This window comes from Gossypium hirsutum, chromosome D13 (assembly GCF_007990345.1).
Source record: "Gossypium hirsutum isolate 1008001.06 chromosome D13, Gossypium_hirsutum_v2.1, whole genome shotgun sequence".
Lineage (NCBI taxonomy): Eukaryota > Viridiplantae > Streptophyta > Magnoliopsida > Malvales > Malvaceae > Gossypium > Gossypium hirsutum.
In genome coordinates, this window is record NC_053449.1 from 1274632 (window position 1) to 1289196 (window position 14565).

Here is a 14565-nt window from a genome sequence, read left to right on the forward strand (position 1 = left end):
TGTCCTTTTAAGTCATAATGAGGTACACGTGACGTGTCACGTGTAACTTTTTGGTTATTCTATTAGCTACAATTTTTAAAAACAGAAAAGACCAATTTACTCTTTGATCTAATGTATATAAATTAATTTACTTTTTTTAAATAAATAAAATAAAATGTAATTTGCTCCCAACGTAACACATTTACCTTGTGCCCATTGAAAGCCACATTTGAAAGGTAAGTTCTAATGAGAGACAAAATAGGTAAATTTGTCTTTCCATTCTCAACAACGTCCAAAGAAAGGCAATTTGCAATAATTTGTTTTGTACGGCTTGAGTTATGTATTGTCCACTCTCAAACAAAATTGAAAAAGAAAAAAAAATGGAAAGTTAGGGAGGGCATAAAAGGAATGGAGCTTACGTCCAAAAGGTCTGTTAAAATTTTGAAAGGGTTTAGGCAAAAATACTAGGCTCGAAAAATAGACTTGAGCAAAAAATTAGGCCAGTTTAAAATATGAATCGAGCTCGAACTTGAGCATTCAAAACTCAGGCCCGACCCGTTTTGAGTTTATAATACTTTATTTTATGTTATTTTTATATATTATGTAATTTATAACACATTAAAAAAATAAACCAATACTAAATATATAATAATACTTTACTGTAAATATATTAAGATAACTATATAAAAAAATTTCAATAAATAAAAAAATATATGAAATTATTGAATATTAAAATAAAATAAAATAAATATTTTTAAAAAAAATTAAAAATAATATGGGCGGGCCTAAAATAGGCTTGGGTTAGTCTTTTACAAATATGGGTGGGTTTGGCAAAATTTTAGATCTAAATTTTAAGTTGGGCCGGACTTGAATAAACATAAAATATATTAATATCATACTTAGGCCCAACCCAAACCCGACTCAAAGGAAATAATTTTTTTAGCTTAGTTAGTGGGCTTTTTTGAACAATAATCGGCCCATCAAATTTAGTCATGCGGAAGATTTTTTATACTTAATTGGTGGGCTTCTCTTAAAAAAGCTTAAGCCCTTTACATATTTAAATATTTAACACATTTTTTTAGTATTTAATCTAAGTTTTAGAATTGAATTGAATAAAAGTTAATTGCTAATATATTTATATTTTAATTTTTCATGATTTTATTAATATAATAAATTTAATTTCAATTGTGAACTTGTCTAATTTTGTGTTTAATTTGCTAAATACAATCTGATGGATGGGTTTTAGGGTTGATTTGATGAAAGTTAATTGCTAATATTATTAGCTAATTAAGAATTTTAATCAATTTAATTCTAAAATCTGCATTAAATACTAAAAAATTAACATTTTTACTTTTAAGTGCCAAAATGTGTAACTTTTGTCAAATACATGTATCACATCAGACCAAAAAATAACACATGTACCATATTGGAAAAAAGTGTCAACCTCATATACCGATTTATGAATTAAACTCTTATTTTTTTAAAATATTTAATGTACTGTTAGCACATAAGGTTCATGTACCGTCAATAAATAATATAATAACATAATATCTCATCACTAGTGAAATAAAAAAATAATGGAGGACCTATAAATAAATACTAATAACTTTATTTAAAACATAAAATCAAAATTCGAAACCCAAAACTCAATATAAACCCTAAAATTTAAACTCAAAACTTGATATAAACCCACTCAATGAAAAGAATAATAATTATAACTAATAATATTTAACTATATTTAAATAAAAAGTTTTGAATGCATGTTTAAATAAATTTATAAATATTTATTTATAAGTCTTTTCTATTTTTTGTTTTACTTAATAACGAGGTATTATGTTATTATTTATCGATGGTGCATGAAGTTCGTGCACTAATAATATTTTTTGTTTTACTTAATAATGAGGTATTGTGTTCTTATAGTAATTATAACCCCTTTCAATCCTTAAATAGAAGGATAAACGTGCTTCAACGCGTTCGAACCCATGTTCTCTTGTACTGGCAACAATACCGATACTAGTTAAGCTAAGACCCAATCAACACTTATATAAGTAAGGAAAAGAATTCCCATATTATGGATACAATCTCTTTCAATATGTTTATACAAGATAGTCTATCAAATTGTTGAAGTAATATATATGGAAAAATTATTCGGTGTATTGATAGTGAAATTTTTAAATTTTACGAATAAAATGTTATTGATGAGACATATTTTATTTAGTATATAGTAAAAAAAATAAGAAATAAAAGACAAAGTATATCACGGTATTTAAACTTTGTTTGTGGAGTTAAAATAATAATTCACTAATAGTATATCAAATAATAATCATAAATATATACGAGAAAATATTTATTTATATTTGTGTAAAACTTAATCAATATATTTTAATAATTCATTTACATGAATAGCTATGCTTAAAATAAAATCAATATAAATTATAATTAAATTAAAATTTTGATATATATATCCAAATAAAACTCACATTATAAACAATGGAGGCTTTATACTAAAAATTATATTACATTTTGTCTCCTCTATTAAAAATGAGTAAATTAGTTCCGGTAAATTAGATTAAAGAGTAAATTTGTCTCATTTATCATGTATGATAATTACGCATGATAAAACTCAATATTGATACAGATATTATTGAACTTTTTATCGTAAGAGAAATCAACAGAAATTACATAATTAAAAGCGCCCATGGACGGAAGCAGATAGTGGGTTTGTTATTTACCCCCTCAATGCTTCTTCTGTCGAGGCCTTAGGCATTGTTGAAACTCTTAAGATGGCTCGCAAGTTGGGAAAGCTTTATTTAAATACCACCCCATCCAAAACAGGATTAGACTTGGATCGTAAAACGGATGTGAACACCTATGATTATACCAAAGACAAAATACATTTAATCATACATATAATATATGTATTTAAGGTTCGACATATTTATTAAGGGGAACTTATATTAACTTCAGTTTTTAGACACCAATAAAACAAAATCATATCATCAATTTTTAAGGACATAAAAATATTATTATACACTCATATCTATATACAATTTCTTCCCTAACTCAATTTAATTTTAATTAAAGTTAAATTGAGTTTAAAACAATTAAATTTCTAATTAATTTTTGTAAAAAATTAATTAAAATTAAATTGAATTAGAGAGAAGACTATATATAAATGGGTGTATAATAATATTTTTATATTTATAAAAATTGATGACATAACTTTATTTTATTGATGCCTAAAAGGCTTAATTTTTAAGATGATTCTAATTAAGTTATTCCCATTTATTAATTACTAGTTTCTAGTAGGTCAAATTATGCTATTAGTCCCTATACTTTGCAAAAGTTGTGGATTTAGTTTCTATACTATAATTTGATCAATTTTAGTCCATGTACTTTTTAAATTTAGAAAATTCAGTCCTTACCCGAATAGTAGCAAATTAGCAGTTAAATTCGTTAGGTTAAGTTCAATTACTAATATTGTACTATATGTACAGTTGTAGGCTTAATCCATATTCTCCAATTGGATTATTCTAAGTCCCTATACTTTTCGAATTATGAAATTTTAGTCTTGACACAAATGATAGCAGTTAATCCATTAACTGGATTTTTAGCGATTGAGATGTTGAAATAACAAGTTGACATAGTATTCATATGATAATATGTTCATCACATCATATTTTGGAAATAACGTAACTTAATGAATTTAATAACTATAGTTTCGTAATAGATAAAATTTTATAATTCGAAAAATACAAAGACTAATTTCACAACTTCCGTGTAAAGTATAATAATACCGCATGCATTATAAGAGTTGTAACCAGTCTGGCAAATCTGTCTCAAGGTGTCTATATATTTCCATTGGCCATTGAGACCTTGAAACTGAGCAGTTGACAATATACATAGAGAAAAGAAGATGAGTGAGGGTGAAGTGAAGGTGTTGGGCACATGGGCAAGTCCATTTTCAACGAGGGTGAGAATTGCACTTCACCTAAAATCTGTAAATTACGAGTACTTAGAAGAGAATTTTTTAGAATCCAAAGGCGAGCTTCTTCTCGACTCAAACCCTGTTTTCAAAAGGATTCCGGTCCTTATTCATGGTGATAATAAGCCTATTTGTGAATCTCTGATCATTGTTGAGTACATTGATGAGGTTTGGAGCTCTGGACCTTCCATTCTTCCTTGTGATGCCTATGAACGTGCCGATGCTCGATTTTGGGCTACCTATGTCGACGACAAGGTTTGTATGTGATATTACACCATAGTTCATAGTTATTTTGTGATTTTGACTTTTAACTTTGTTGATATTCGTTTGATAATTATTTGATTGTTTTTGTAATTGATGATTCTCGAGGAAAATAATAGAAAACTAGAGAAAAATAATGAAATATCTCAATTATACGTAAATGATCATGATAATTTTTAATTTCTTTTAGATTTTTATTTCATTTTTAATATGTAATTAGTGTATAAAAATGATTTCTAAACACAAAAGTGAAATTTTTGATGAAAAAAATATATAATAAGCTAGAAAGAGAAAAAAAATTGATTGAAGATAAAAGCTTTTGTTTAAAGTCAAAAAGGTAAATTAATTTGAAAGTAACATTATCTCAACTTATTTAAATTTATAATAATATTATATAAAATATATTAACATAAAATAAAGAAAATTACTAATTTTATTGTAAAAATTTATTTAAATTACACTATTAATATTCATTTATTTAATACAAATTTTCAAAGAAAAATGTAGGAGCCACCTCAAGCAATAACAACATATATTATATGTTTTTTTGGGATAAATATCAAAACTATACATAAACTTTAATTTGATGTATAATGTCATACGTCAGTTTTGATTCTGTGTGATTATATGCATGAAATTTTAATTTGTTTCAATTTTCACAAATCATTGACAATATTACCGAATCAACACTATTTTACGTTGATATATTGCATGCACAAGCAATTATATTAATCCAGTATGTATTCATTTCTTTAAATGTGCACAATTGAATTAAAATCAAAGTTTTATATAAACATATGAACCGCAATTCAAGTTTCTTGTATATAATTACACAAAATCAAAATTTATATATTAATTGACACATTGAACCAAAGCTTGTTGTTCCATTGTTTTTTGTTGTGATATAGTTTTTCCCTGCTTTAAAAAGAGCAGTGGTTAGTGGATCAGAAGAAACTAAAAGGGCATCAATGGCAGAAGTGGAAGAAGGGGTGGTGATGTTAGAAAAGTTGAGCAAAGGGAAAGCTTTCTTTGGTGGGGATAATATTGGGTACTTGGACATTGTAATCGGCAGTGTGTTTGAGTGGATTAAAGTCATCGACAAGTGTACTGAGACCCAGCTGCTTTCCCAAGCTCCTTGCTTGCTTGAATGGGGTGCTAGGTTCTCCTCCCATGAGGCAGTGAAAGATGTTTTGTCCGGTGTTGCCAAGCTTGCTGGTTTTGGTTTGAAGCTTAAAGCCGAGATCTAGAAGAAAGGTTCACCAACCCCAAATTGATTGATAGGATATATACAAAAGTTCGGAAAGTGTTCTTTCTATCTCCTTTAACTTGTACCACTTTGTTTTTCTATCTATGAAGATTAATCTTTTTAGATTTCAAGGTTACCTCTTTCAATTTCAGAGGTAAACTACACTCAAATTTATTAAATTATTAGTAAATTCACGTTTTAGTCACTAAAAAAATTAAAAAATATCACTAAATTATTCAAAAATTTTCATTTAAATTACTCAACATTTTGAAAGTTTTTATTTAAATCACTGCGCTATTATTTTTTTTTTAAATTCGACTAGTGAGCTCCAAGCAACAATTTAATGATCATTTTGTACATTTTTCAAATTAGAGAAAGAAAACTTTCGATTGATGTAAACGGTGTAAATAAAGAAAGCCATATAACAACAATTTTGATAATCTAATAACTTAAATGAAAGCTTCCAAATAATTCAATAATCGTTTTGTAATTTTTTAAATTAAGAAATCAAAATATAAACTAACTAAATAGTTTAGGGACATTGAGTGCAATTTCCCTAATATTTATTAATTATTTTAAAATACAATTTTCTACTACTTTAATAGGTGAAAAGATCCAACTATAATGTATAATGAACCCTATTCGTTGACCTATAGTACTTAGGGTTGAAGAGGAATTTTTGACACCTTTATTTTCCAGCAAATCAACAGCAATCTCTTACCAATCTTAATCTTACACTAATAGTTTACCACCTCTATTTTAAGAGTTGGATTACATTTTTTATTTAAAAAATAAGTAAATTAATCTTTGTACATTCAAATTAGTCATTTCTAGTAAAAATTTCATCCATTTCTACTGTTAAAAACTAGCAATGCTAAATGCTGACATAATAACTAGACAATTATACGTGATGTGCCATGTATACCTCATTCTTAACATACAATGACCAATTTTTAACCAAATGATCAATTTGCTCTTTGATCTAATGTATAAGACCTAATTTGCCCATTTTTTAGGTGAAGGGTGCAAAATGCAATCCAACTTTCAGTACAAGAGCCTACATGGTACTTTTTCCCTAATAATTCCAATGCCAAATGTTAGAATGCAAGTAAAATTCTGCAGCAAACTGATTTCATAGTAAGACAATAAGTGGAGTGGCAATGCATTCAAACCCGTCTTTCCCAAGGCTTGTCAAGTTATCATAAAAAAAAAAAAATCCTATCGTAACAACTAATGTTAATATGAATAGTTAGCCACTTTCACCAATTAATACTGCAAACAGGACACTACGAACCCACTACATGCCTTCGGCGGTCAGCCAAACTAGAGAATTCAGGAATGAGCAAAAAGACTCTTTATATTAATACAAGATCAAAATCCTCGATATATCAATCTGTTTTCAGCTACTATAAAAAGCAATACCTCGAGGAGGAAATAAACTATTACTAATTTTCAGGTCCTTTGGGCTGTGTGGCGACATGTCTGTTGATGAATAGCTTACTGATATCTTCAGTGACCACATTACTCCTGCCACAAATTGAACAGCAAATCATTAACAACAAATGCAACACTACAAATCCAGGTAGATATGAATGGTTTGGCAAGAAAGTCCAGATATTAAACAAAGGGTTCAAGGTCCATTAGGAAATGTACCAATTTCTGGCAGAATAGAATGCAAAGAAAATAGTTGGTTTGTAAAGCAAAAGAAGAAACCTTTTTGTTTTCACTTTGAAAGCACAATGTTTTGCTACTTGAGGCATAAGAACAAAGCTGTATGATCTTCAAATTCTTGTTATTAAGACCTTAATAGAAACATAAATCAAGATTTGGGCCATTTGGCTGGCAAGAACTCATTATGTATAAATTAGATGAGATACAATATGAGTATATATTTTAAATGTATAAAAACATGAATTTCAAATCCACTACCAAATAGGTATCTAACAAATCCATGAATATAAGAAATAGTTACAAGTGTTACATTTATGTGTGTTCCATCACACAAATTACATTATTTTTAGAACCCAAGTTCTCAAATGCTACCTAATGTTTTTTCTCAGTGATGCTGTATGACTTCGAAAGAGAGAGACTTTCAGCTAGCAAAGTAAAATAACTTGATTTACACAATAAGCAATTTATATTTGATTCGTAGCTAAAAACTTGGTAAAAATATCATAGAGGCCCCTATACTAGGTGTTAGATTGCATTTTGCCCCTCTACTCAAAAAATGGGCAAAATAGTCCTTGTATATTAGATAAAAAAGCAAACTGATCGTTTTTGTTAAAAATTTTATCCATTTCTATTATTAAAAGCTGGCATAGCTAACAAAATCACCAAAGAGTGACACGTGTACCTCATGTTGATATATAGGATCAATTTTTAATAACAAAAATGGATGCATTTTTACTAGAAGGACCACTTACTCTTTGATCTAAGGTACATAGACGAATTTACCCATTTTTTGAGTAGAGATGACAAAATGCACTCGGGCTCCTAGTGCAAGGACTTCTATGGTACTATTACCCTAAAATCTTCAGCCATGGCCTAAAGCAAAGTAGTAATTGTGATATCTAAACAAGTAATTGAGCAGAAATTTCATGTTTTGAGGTTAAAATTGTTTCTTGTTTTTCTAGGATTGAAATCTACAATCTTTTTATACATTTCCTAAACTAACTATAAACCTCCAGACACTAAACTAACCAAATCAGAGGATATTCGAACCGGCCAGCAATCTGTAAGTTGCAATACCGAGTTAGGACTCAGTCTGCATAACCTAAATCACAAATGCTACCAAAACTTGCACAAAAATTTAAGCATATTATGAATTCAATCAAACCAAAAAAAAAAGTTTAAAAAATCGCAGAAAGGAAACAAAAGCAAAATGGAAGTATTTATACCTTCCTCTGAGTTGAGGAGGAACAAGGGAGCCACCTCCAGTATCAGGAACACTCTTGGAATGACGTAAGGTAGCTCTCGGAAGTTTGGCCCTCGGTAGCGGCGGCGTGCTACTGCTGGAGCCTGATCCCATCATCCCCTTCGAGTCACGTTTTCGTGACAAATTGTCCGCCATCGCCGCCGCTACCACAGATGCGTGGTCGTTTCCGCTCGTTAATGGTACAGTCGGAGAGTTCAAAAGCATCGAAGCATCCGGGAGTTTCTCTAGGGTTTCTGGCTTTTGAACTGCCGACGATCCAGATTCCCTACGAATTTAATCAACTATAAGTTGCGCCAAATTAAAAATGAAATACCTGAAAAATCAATTTAATGGTACGCTTGCTCACAAGGTTTTAGGCGGGGAAGGGGACGCCGTGGTGGTGGAGCTGGTGGTGGTTCATGGCGTTGTTGTGGTGGTTCATGTTCAGAGTCTGAAACGTCGTCGTCTGAGGAGGAGGCATAATCTACCAGAGACATCTCGCACTCTCTTTGCCAAAATTTCTCCACAACTGGCGCTGTAACAAGATTGCCCAAAACGCAGCACTTTCGAGTTTCGACCATTAAAAAAACACTTGAAACGAGTTCCACTATACGATGTCGTTCTGGTTCACTCCACTGCTTTCTGTCTTAAATCACTTTTACAAAAAGTTAATTCTATTTCAGTTTTACCTCGATTTGCATCGGCACTATTATTAATGTAGGAGGATATGGATTCGACTATATTGAATCACATTATTCAATAAGGGGTTATGAGTAATTCTAGATATTATCTTAAAAAGAATAAATATTACAGTCAAGACCAAAATTTACCAATTAAAAAAATATAAGAACTAAATGCACAACTTATGCAAAGTACAGAGCCTAAAAGCAAAATTTGACCCTTTTACAAATTTTTAGGCTTAATTTACGACTTGACCCCTAAAGTATACTAATTTTTATTTTGGTACCTAAATTTTTTGGGTTCCAATTTGGTATTTAAAGTAGCCAAAGTTATGGTTTTTGGCCCCTCTTTCATTAAACCTTGAAGAAAAAGTTGGGGTATTGTGGCCAATGAAAAAGCACCGCTTGACATATTGTGGCCAATAAAAAAAATATCAATTGGTATTTTTCTATAAAATATACCAATTTTCTTTGTTAAAATATATATAAATCATAAAAAATACATGTCAATTATAAAAGTTATACAAAAATATATAAATAATCTGACTATTGGATATCTCAGAATCTTGATTCTTCTCTCCTTGTCAAGAACAAACATGTTGATTTGAATTTTTATATTCTCTTTTATCTTAAATTACAACAAATGTAATCGAAATCTTAGTAGGATTCTAACTCTTCTGGATTCACTCCGAGCAGCTGATCTTCTCAGTAGGACAATCTCTATTTAGGTTGGTACTGACATAACTGTTTGGAAACTTTAACCTCAGTGGTCTTTTTTTCGATTAAAAGTGTTTATCATTACCTTAACAAATTGAATTCACCTGTGAAAGATAATTGTCTTCCTTTGGAAAATCTGCAATGTTGCCTCCCTACTAAGGACTTGCTCATTAGGAAGGTGCCACAAATTGATAGAGAAACTCTAGAACATCTCTTTTTCCCTTGTCATTTTGCAAGAGTAATTTAATTTGGTTCCCCCTCACGAATCGACCTGAATATTTTAATTCCTCATCTATTTTTAAGTGAATTCTTTTATGGCTTAACACTAACAACGTCAATACTTAGAAATCCAAGTCTTTCATCACTCTCACTATTTGTTCCCTTTGGATCATTTGGAAAATAAAAAATGATCTCATTTAAAAAATAAAAAAAGTCAACTCTAACCCTTTGAGTACCCTCCTACTTTAACCCTTCAACCCCTCCTCTCCAAAAAGCACTATCCATTGATCAATGGGACCTTCATTGGATTCTTAGTCTTGATGTCCTTAAGTCTAACGATTTCAACCTTATTGGCAGCGTGACCATTGTTTCCAGCCCTGGTGACTTGCTCTTTTTGCAAGCTAGAAGCTAGCAAACAAGAAGCCTCTCCAAACCAGGTTACTTACCCTTCGCTTCATCCTGATTATCCTAGAAGATAACGATGTCACTTGTTGTAACTTACTTACTTTTGATAAAAAAAACAGACATAATATCATTATTGGATGCTCCGTTATAGAATGGAAATTTCAACTAGCCTTTAACGATATCCATCAACTTGTTTAAAAAGTTTTTATTCAGCAAAGTAAATATGACAACGGACAACGTAGGAAGGAGATTAAACAATAGGCCATCTGCTGCCTCAAAATCTATTTTTAACTTCAATTGGCCTTGACCAAAAAAAAGAAGAACAAAAAAAACTGACCCTAATCAAACATAATAGGATACAACTCTTTGTTGGTAATTTCACAAATAAGGGGGTTCCAAACTCTTGGGCTAACATTCGGCTTGCTAAGTTAATGGGGACCTTAGCATCCACAAAGCTATCATCGCTCAACATTGGGCCTAAATTAACTTCCTTCCCAAATCAATCTACGCCAGTCCATTCTTTCGTTGATGAAATATAGGGGATATTTTTCTCAGCACTTTCAGCTTTGCATAGCTACGAACTGAATGCTAAATTTGACCGATTTAGGCTTTGGCCATTTTGCTTTTACTTGCATGAGGGCCCATCAATTTTGAGGTGAGCTAACAATGAAAAAGAATCGTTACAAAAGCTATGGTTATTAAGATCTCAAGCTTGCTAATTTTAAATTTATGTTGTTATGGAAGGAATATCGGGTTGATTAAATGGGGAAAAAAAGCGTCAGAATTGTTGATCAGACATGAATTTTTGCTAGCAGAAATCCCTTTGTTGCTTTTTGAACATACTTGCTATGATTTAAAGAAAAGCATCATTTTAAGATTGCTTACTCTTTGATCAGAAGTGCTTAGTTTTGTTGTGAAAGTGGCTGAAATTAATATACAAGTTGGAGTTGGAGAAGTCTGTTTGCCGGGAGCTGACAGACCCCTCAACCGTGCTTGGAATTGTGCCTGGGTGTCTGTGTTCTATTTTTATCCCTGGGTTTTATCTCTCAACTCCGTTGAGAACTTTCGAGGGTTCATAGAGTGAAAGTGTCTCATTTACCAAGGAAATAAGGGCATGCATTCAAACTCAATGAGAAGTTCCCACTTCGTGAACCCTTGGAGAAGTCGGGAGACAAAACTCAGAGATAAAACTAAGCAGAGACACCTTGGGCATAATACCAATCACCTTTGAGGAGTCTGTTAATTTTGGTGGACGACACTTTGAAAATTTCTACATGAATCTGACCTCCCCTCAACAAATCTAATTGCAGCATGTAAATATAGCAGTACCCTTAAACTAGATGCATGTAATGCAAGCTTTTTTTTATTATAACTCTCTGGTTGGAAACTCTCAGTTATTCTTATCGACTCATAAAGTCACCAATGGCTGTTCCAGAGTTGAGTGCCATGCAAGTAAATGTAAGTTTCTTGCAACAAAGGGAAATATAACATCAACTGGACTAAGAACCGGACCTTAGTGTTCCATGGGAACTGGAGACATTGCTTTATTAAGTGGTTGATGTTGTGTTCCAAGTGGAACTGCAAAAATATTCTTCTTTTAACCCCACTTGTGAAATGAATAAAGTTCCATGGGAACTAGAAAGATCCATTATAATCAGCGAAAGCCATTCATGTAAAGCTTGTCATAAATCATTAGTAGTTTTCATTTAGTCAATAATTAACATATGATATTTACAATATTTTAGAGGCACTGAATACTATACGCAAAATCTAAAAACATTTTTGCCTACATGCTGCCATGTTATTTCGTTTGATGTTATTGTGAGTAAGGTACTGCCTTTTGAAATATTCTTTGACCAGGGGCAAGTATTGCCAAGGGGTCATAACTCGATTTCCTCCGCACAAAAACTTCCCATCGCGAACCGAAATGAGCTTTCCATTCTCCTTGCGTCGAATAATGCGGCAGGTATTGCTTTACACCGAGACGAGCTATCTCGCAGAATTCTAAAATCCTTTTGTTCTGAATTAATATGTGGTCTAAACCATCAGTTCCTGTTGATGAAGGTACCGCAGATGAAAGGAATGCCACTAAATAGAAAACATCTTCATCTGGTGTCACAACTGATGTTCTATTATCCCACCTGTAAATTAAGATCAACAATATGATCAATAAGAAAAGAACTCATGAATGTTGATGAATTTGCTCAATTTTTGTGAAAAAAAGAAAGTTTACTTTGATTTATTAACAGGGTAGATGAGAATGGGGCCATTGCTGGTGTCTGTAAGGATATTTCCAAAGACTTGTTGAGCAAATGTTTGGATTTTACTTCTTGGGACAAGAAGATTAAGCCATGGATGTGGAACTTCCCATAAGCCTTTCGACCGGAGTTTGATCTCGGAAATATGAACTCGGTCTAGAAACTCAATGTAAGGAACTTCCGATACAAAGAGTGTTGATGGTATATGGTTTAACTGAGATAATGAACTATGAATTTCCTGCATGGTAAAAACAGACCTATAAATATACCCCTTGTATCAGTTTCTTTGTTTCCACTGATGGTTGAAAGGGCGTCTTACCCGATTTACAACTGCGGTTTCGTCTCGATTGAAGTACTTTGCTAATTCTAGGCAAAAGAGAGTTCTTCCATCTGACTTGAATTTGCTAGCTTGCACTGGATCTTGTGGATTGAATGATGATCTCCAGTTATTTAACAGACCAGTCCTGTTTATGATCACAAATCCTTCAACATAATCAAATGTGCTTTCTCCAGATATTAATTCCTCTTGGTCCCTAATAAATGTGGCAAAATCTGTGTACAATACTCTAATCCATTTCACCTGTTAATGTCGGACAATAGTCACAACAAATGTGATTTTCAATTAAATTTAAGACTTTTTAGCTTAATGATTGATGTTTTTACCATTTCCGGTGCAGGTTCCAATGATATTCTCGCCCGTGTTATGATGCCAAACTGACCGAGTCCACCGAGAACGCCGTGAAACAGATCGCTGTTCTGTTTCCCCGAGCATGTCACCACTTCTCCTTTCCCTGAATTCAAATACAGTTAATCCTCAGTTACCATATAAGGTCCTTGAATTAATATCATTTTTTCCTTGAATTTTACTTGAAACAAACCTGTCACAACTTCCAATTGGTGAACATTACTGATCTGCGGTCCATGCCGAAAGGCCTGTCCACTGATCCCGGCATTTGACAACGTACCACCAACCGTTAAATGTAGATAATCCGTCCAAGACTTCGGTGCTAACCCATGTTTAAGCCCTTCACGCAGGATGTTTATCCATAACTCTCCACCAGAGACATCAACATAAGGTAAGTTCCCAATATGAAACTGCATTTTAAGGCCTTGGAGTGACTTCATATTGATGACAATTCCACCATGAGCTTGTGCTTGACCCTGAAGTGAGTGACCATGACCTCTAGCTGCAACTGTTAGGTCTGAACCAGGGCCCATCTGCCAAATATGCTTCACTGTGGTGGCAATATCAGAAACTGAGTTGGGGTGTAGAACAGCCAAAGGAAGGAAACTATACCTATTGCCAAAATCTTTAGCTGCATGGTGAAGTTGCTCAAAGTTGAAATGTCCATCAATGGGGAGTGTTTTTAATGAAGACAGAATGTTGGGAAAACAAAGGTTGATTTTAATGGCTATGCAGCTAAGGACTAAGATCATGAAGCTTCTCAAGAACAGCATGTTTCTTTTCATAGTTTTTTTTTTCTTGGAGATTTGTGGAATGAAGAATTTGGTGAGTTGGGTGGCTGAGTCAACTTATAATAATTTGGAATCCGTATGAAGACTGGCTTCTATGGTGGGAGAGTTATAGGATTTTCTTTCAATTTCTCCTTTTTGGGTTCTTTTGTTTTTGTAAGAGACGCCATCCCACACATAAGCCAAGTTGAAGAGAAAAAGTCCATGGAAGTAAAGATTTTCACAAATCTTTTTATCACTTTTTACAATAGTTGCAACTACTTTACAAAATTTTAGAGTTTGGTCTTTTTTAACTTGTCACAATTTGATTCTCGTATTTTACAAAAATCGAGAGCTTAATCTAATTCTTAACACATTAAAATAAAGGGACCAACTTCTTAATTTTTATTAAATAGAGTGATGATATTTAAATTAAACATGTGGCAACC

The 14565-nt window shown here is 32.1% G+C and overlaps 3 protein-coding genes across 3 annotated transcripts; 1 reads left to right on the forward strand and 2 right to left on the reverse strand.

Annotated features, from left to right (window-relative positions):
• The first annotated feature begins 3895 nt into the window (after positions 1-3895).
• On the forward strand, positions 3896-5596 carry LOC107919470 (glutathione S-transferase U17). Its single transcript, XM_016848925.2, has 2 exons — positions 3896-4219; positions 5134-5596. The coding sequence occupies exons 1-2, from the start codon at positions 3896-3898 to the stop codon at positions 5470-5472; spliced, it is 663 nt and encodes a 220-aa protein (XP_016704414.2). The 3' UTR covers positions 5473-5596.
• A 1036-nt stretch (positions 5597-6632) lies between these two features.
• On the reverse strand, positions 6633-9003 carry LOC107918554 (uncharacterized). The gene is made up of 3 exons (XM_016848133.2): positions 8753-9003; positions 8369-8671; positions 6633-6998 (listed from the first exon to the last, which is right to left on the reverse strand). The coding sequence occupies exons 2-3, from the start codon at positions 8608-8610 to the stop codon at positions 6917-6919; spliced, it is 324 nt and encodes a 107-aa protein (XP_016703622.2). The 5' UTR covers positions 8611-8671; positions 8753-9003; the 3' UTR covers positions 6633-6916.
• Positions 9004-12079: 3076 nt separating this feature from the next.
• On the reverse strand, positions 12080-14316 carry LOC107918823 (cytokinin dehydrogenase 6). The gene is made up of 5 exons (XM_016848407.2): positions 13543-14316; positions 13328-13455; positions 12984-13244; positions 12640-12902; positions 12080-12547 (listed from the first exon to the last, which is right to left on the reverse strand). Exons 1-5 carry the CDS (start codon positions 14132-14134, stop codon positions 12223-12225), a joined length of 1569 nt encoding a protein of 522 aa, XP_016703896.1. The 5' UTR covers positions 14135-14316; the 3' UTR covers positions 12080-12222.
• Between the last annotated feature and the right edge of the window lie 249 nt (positions 14317-14565).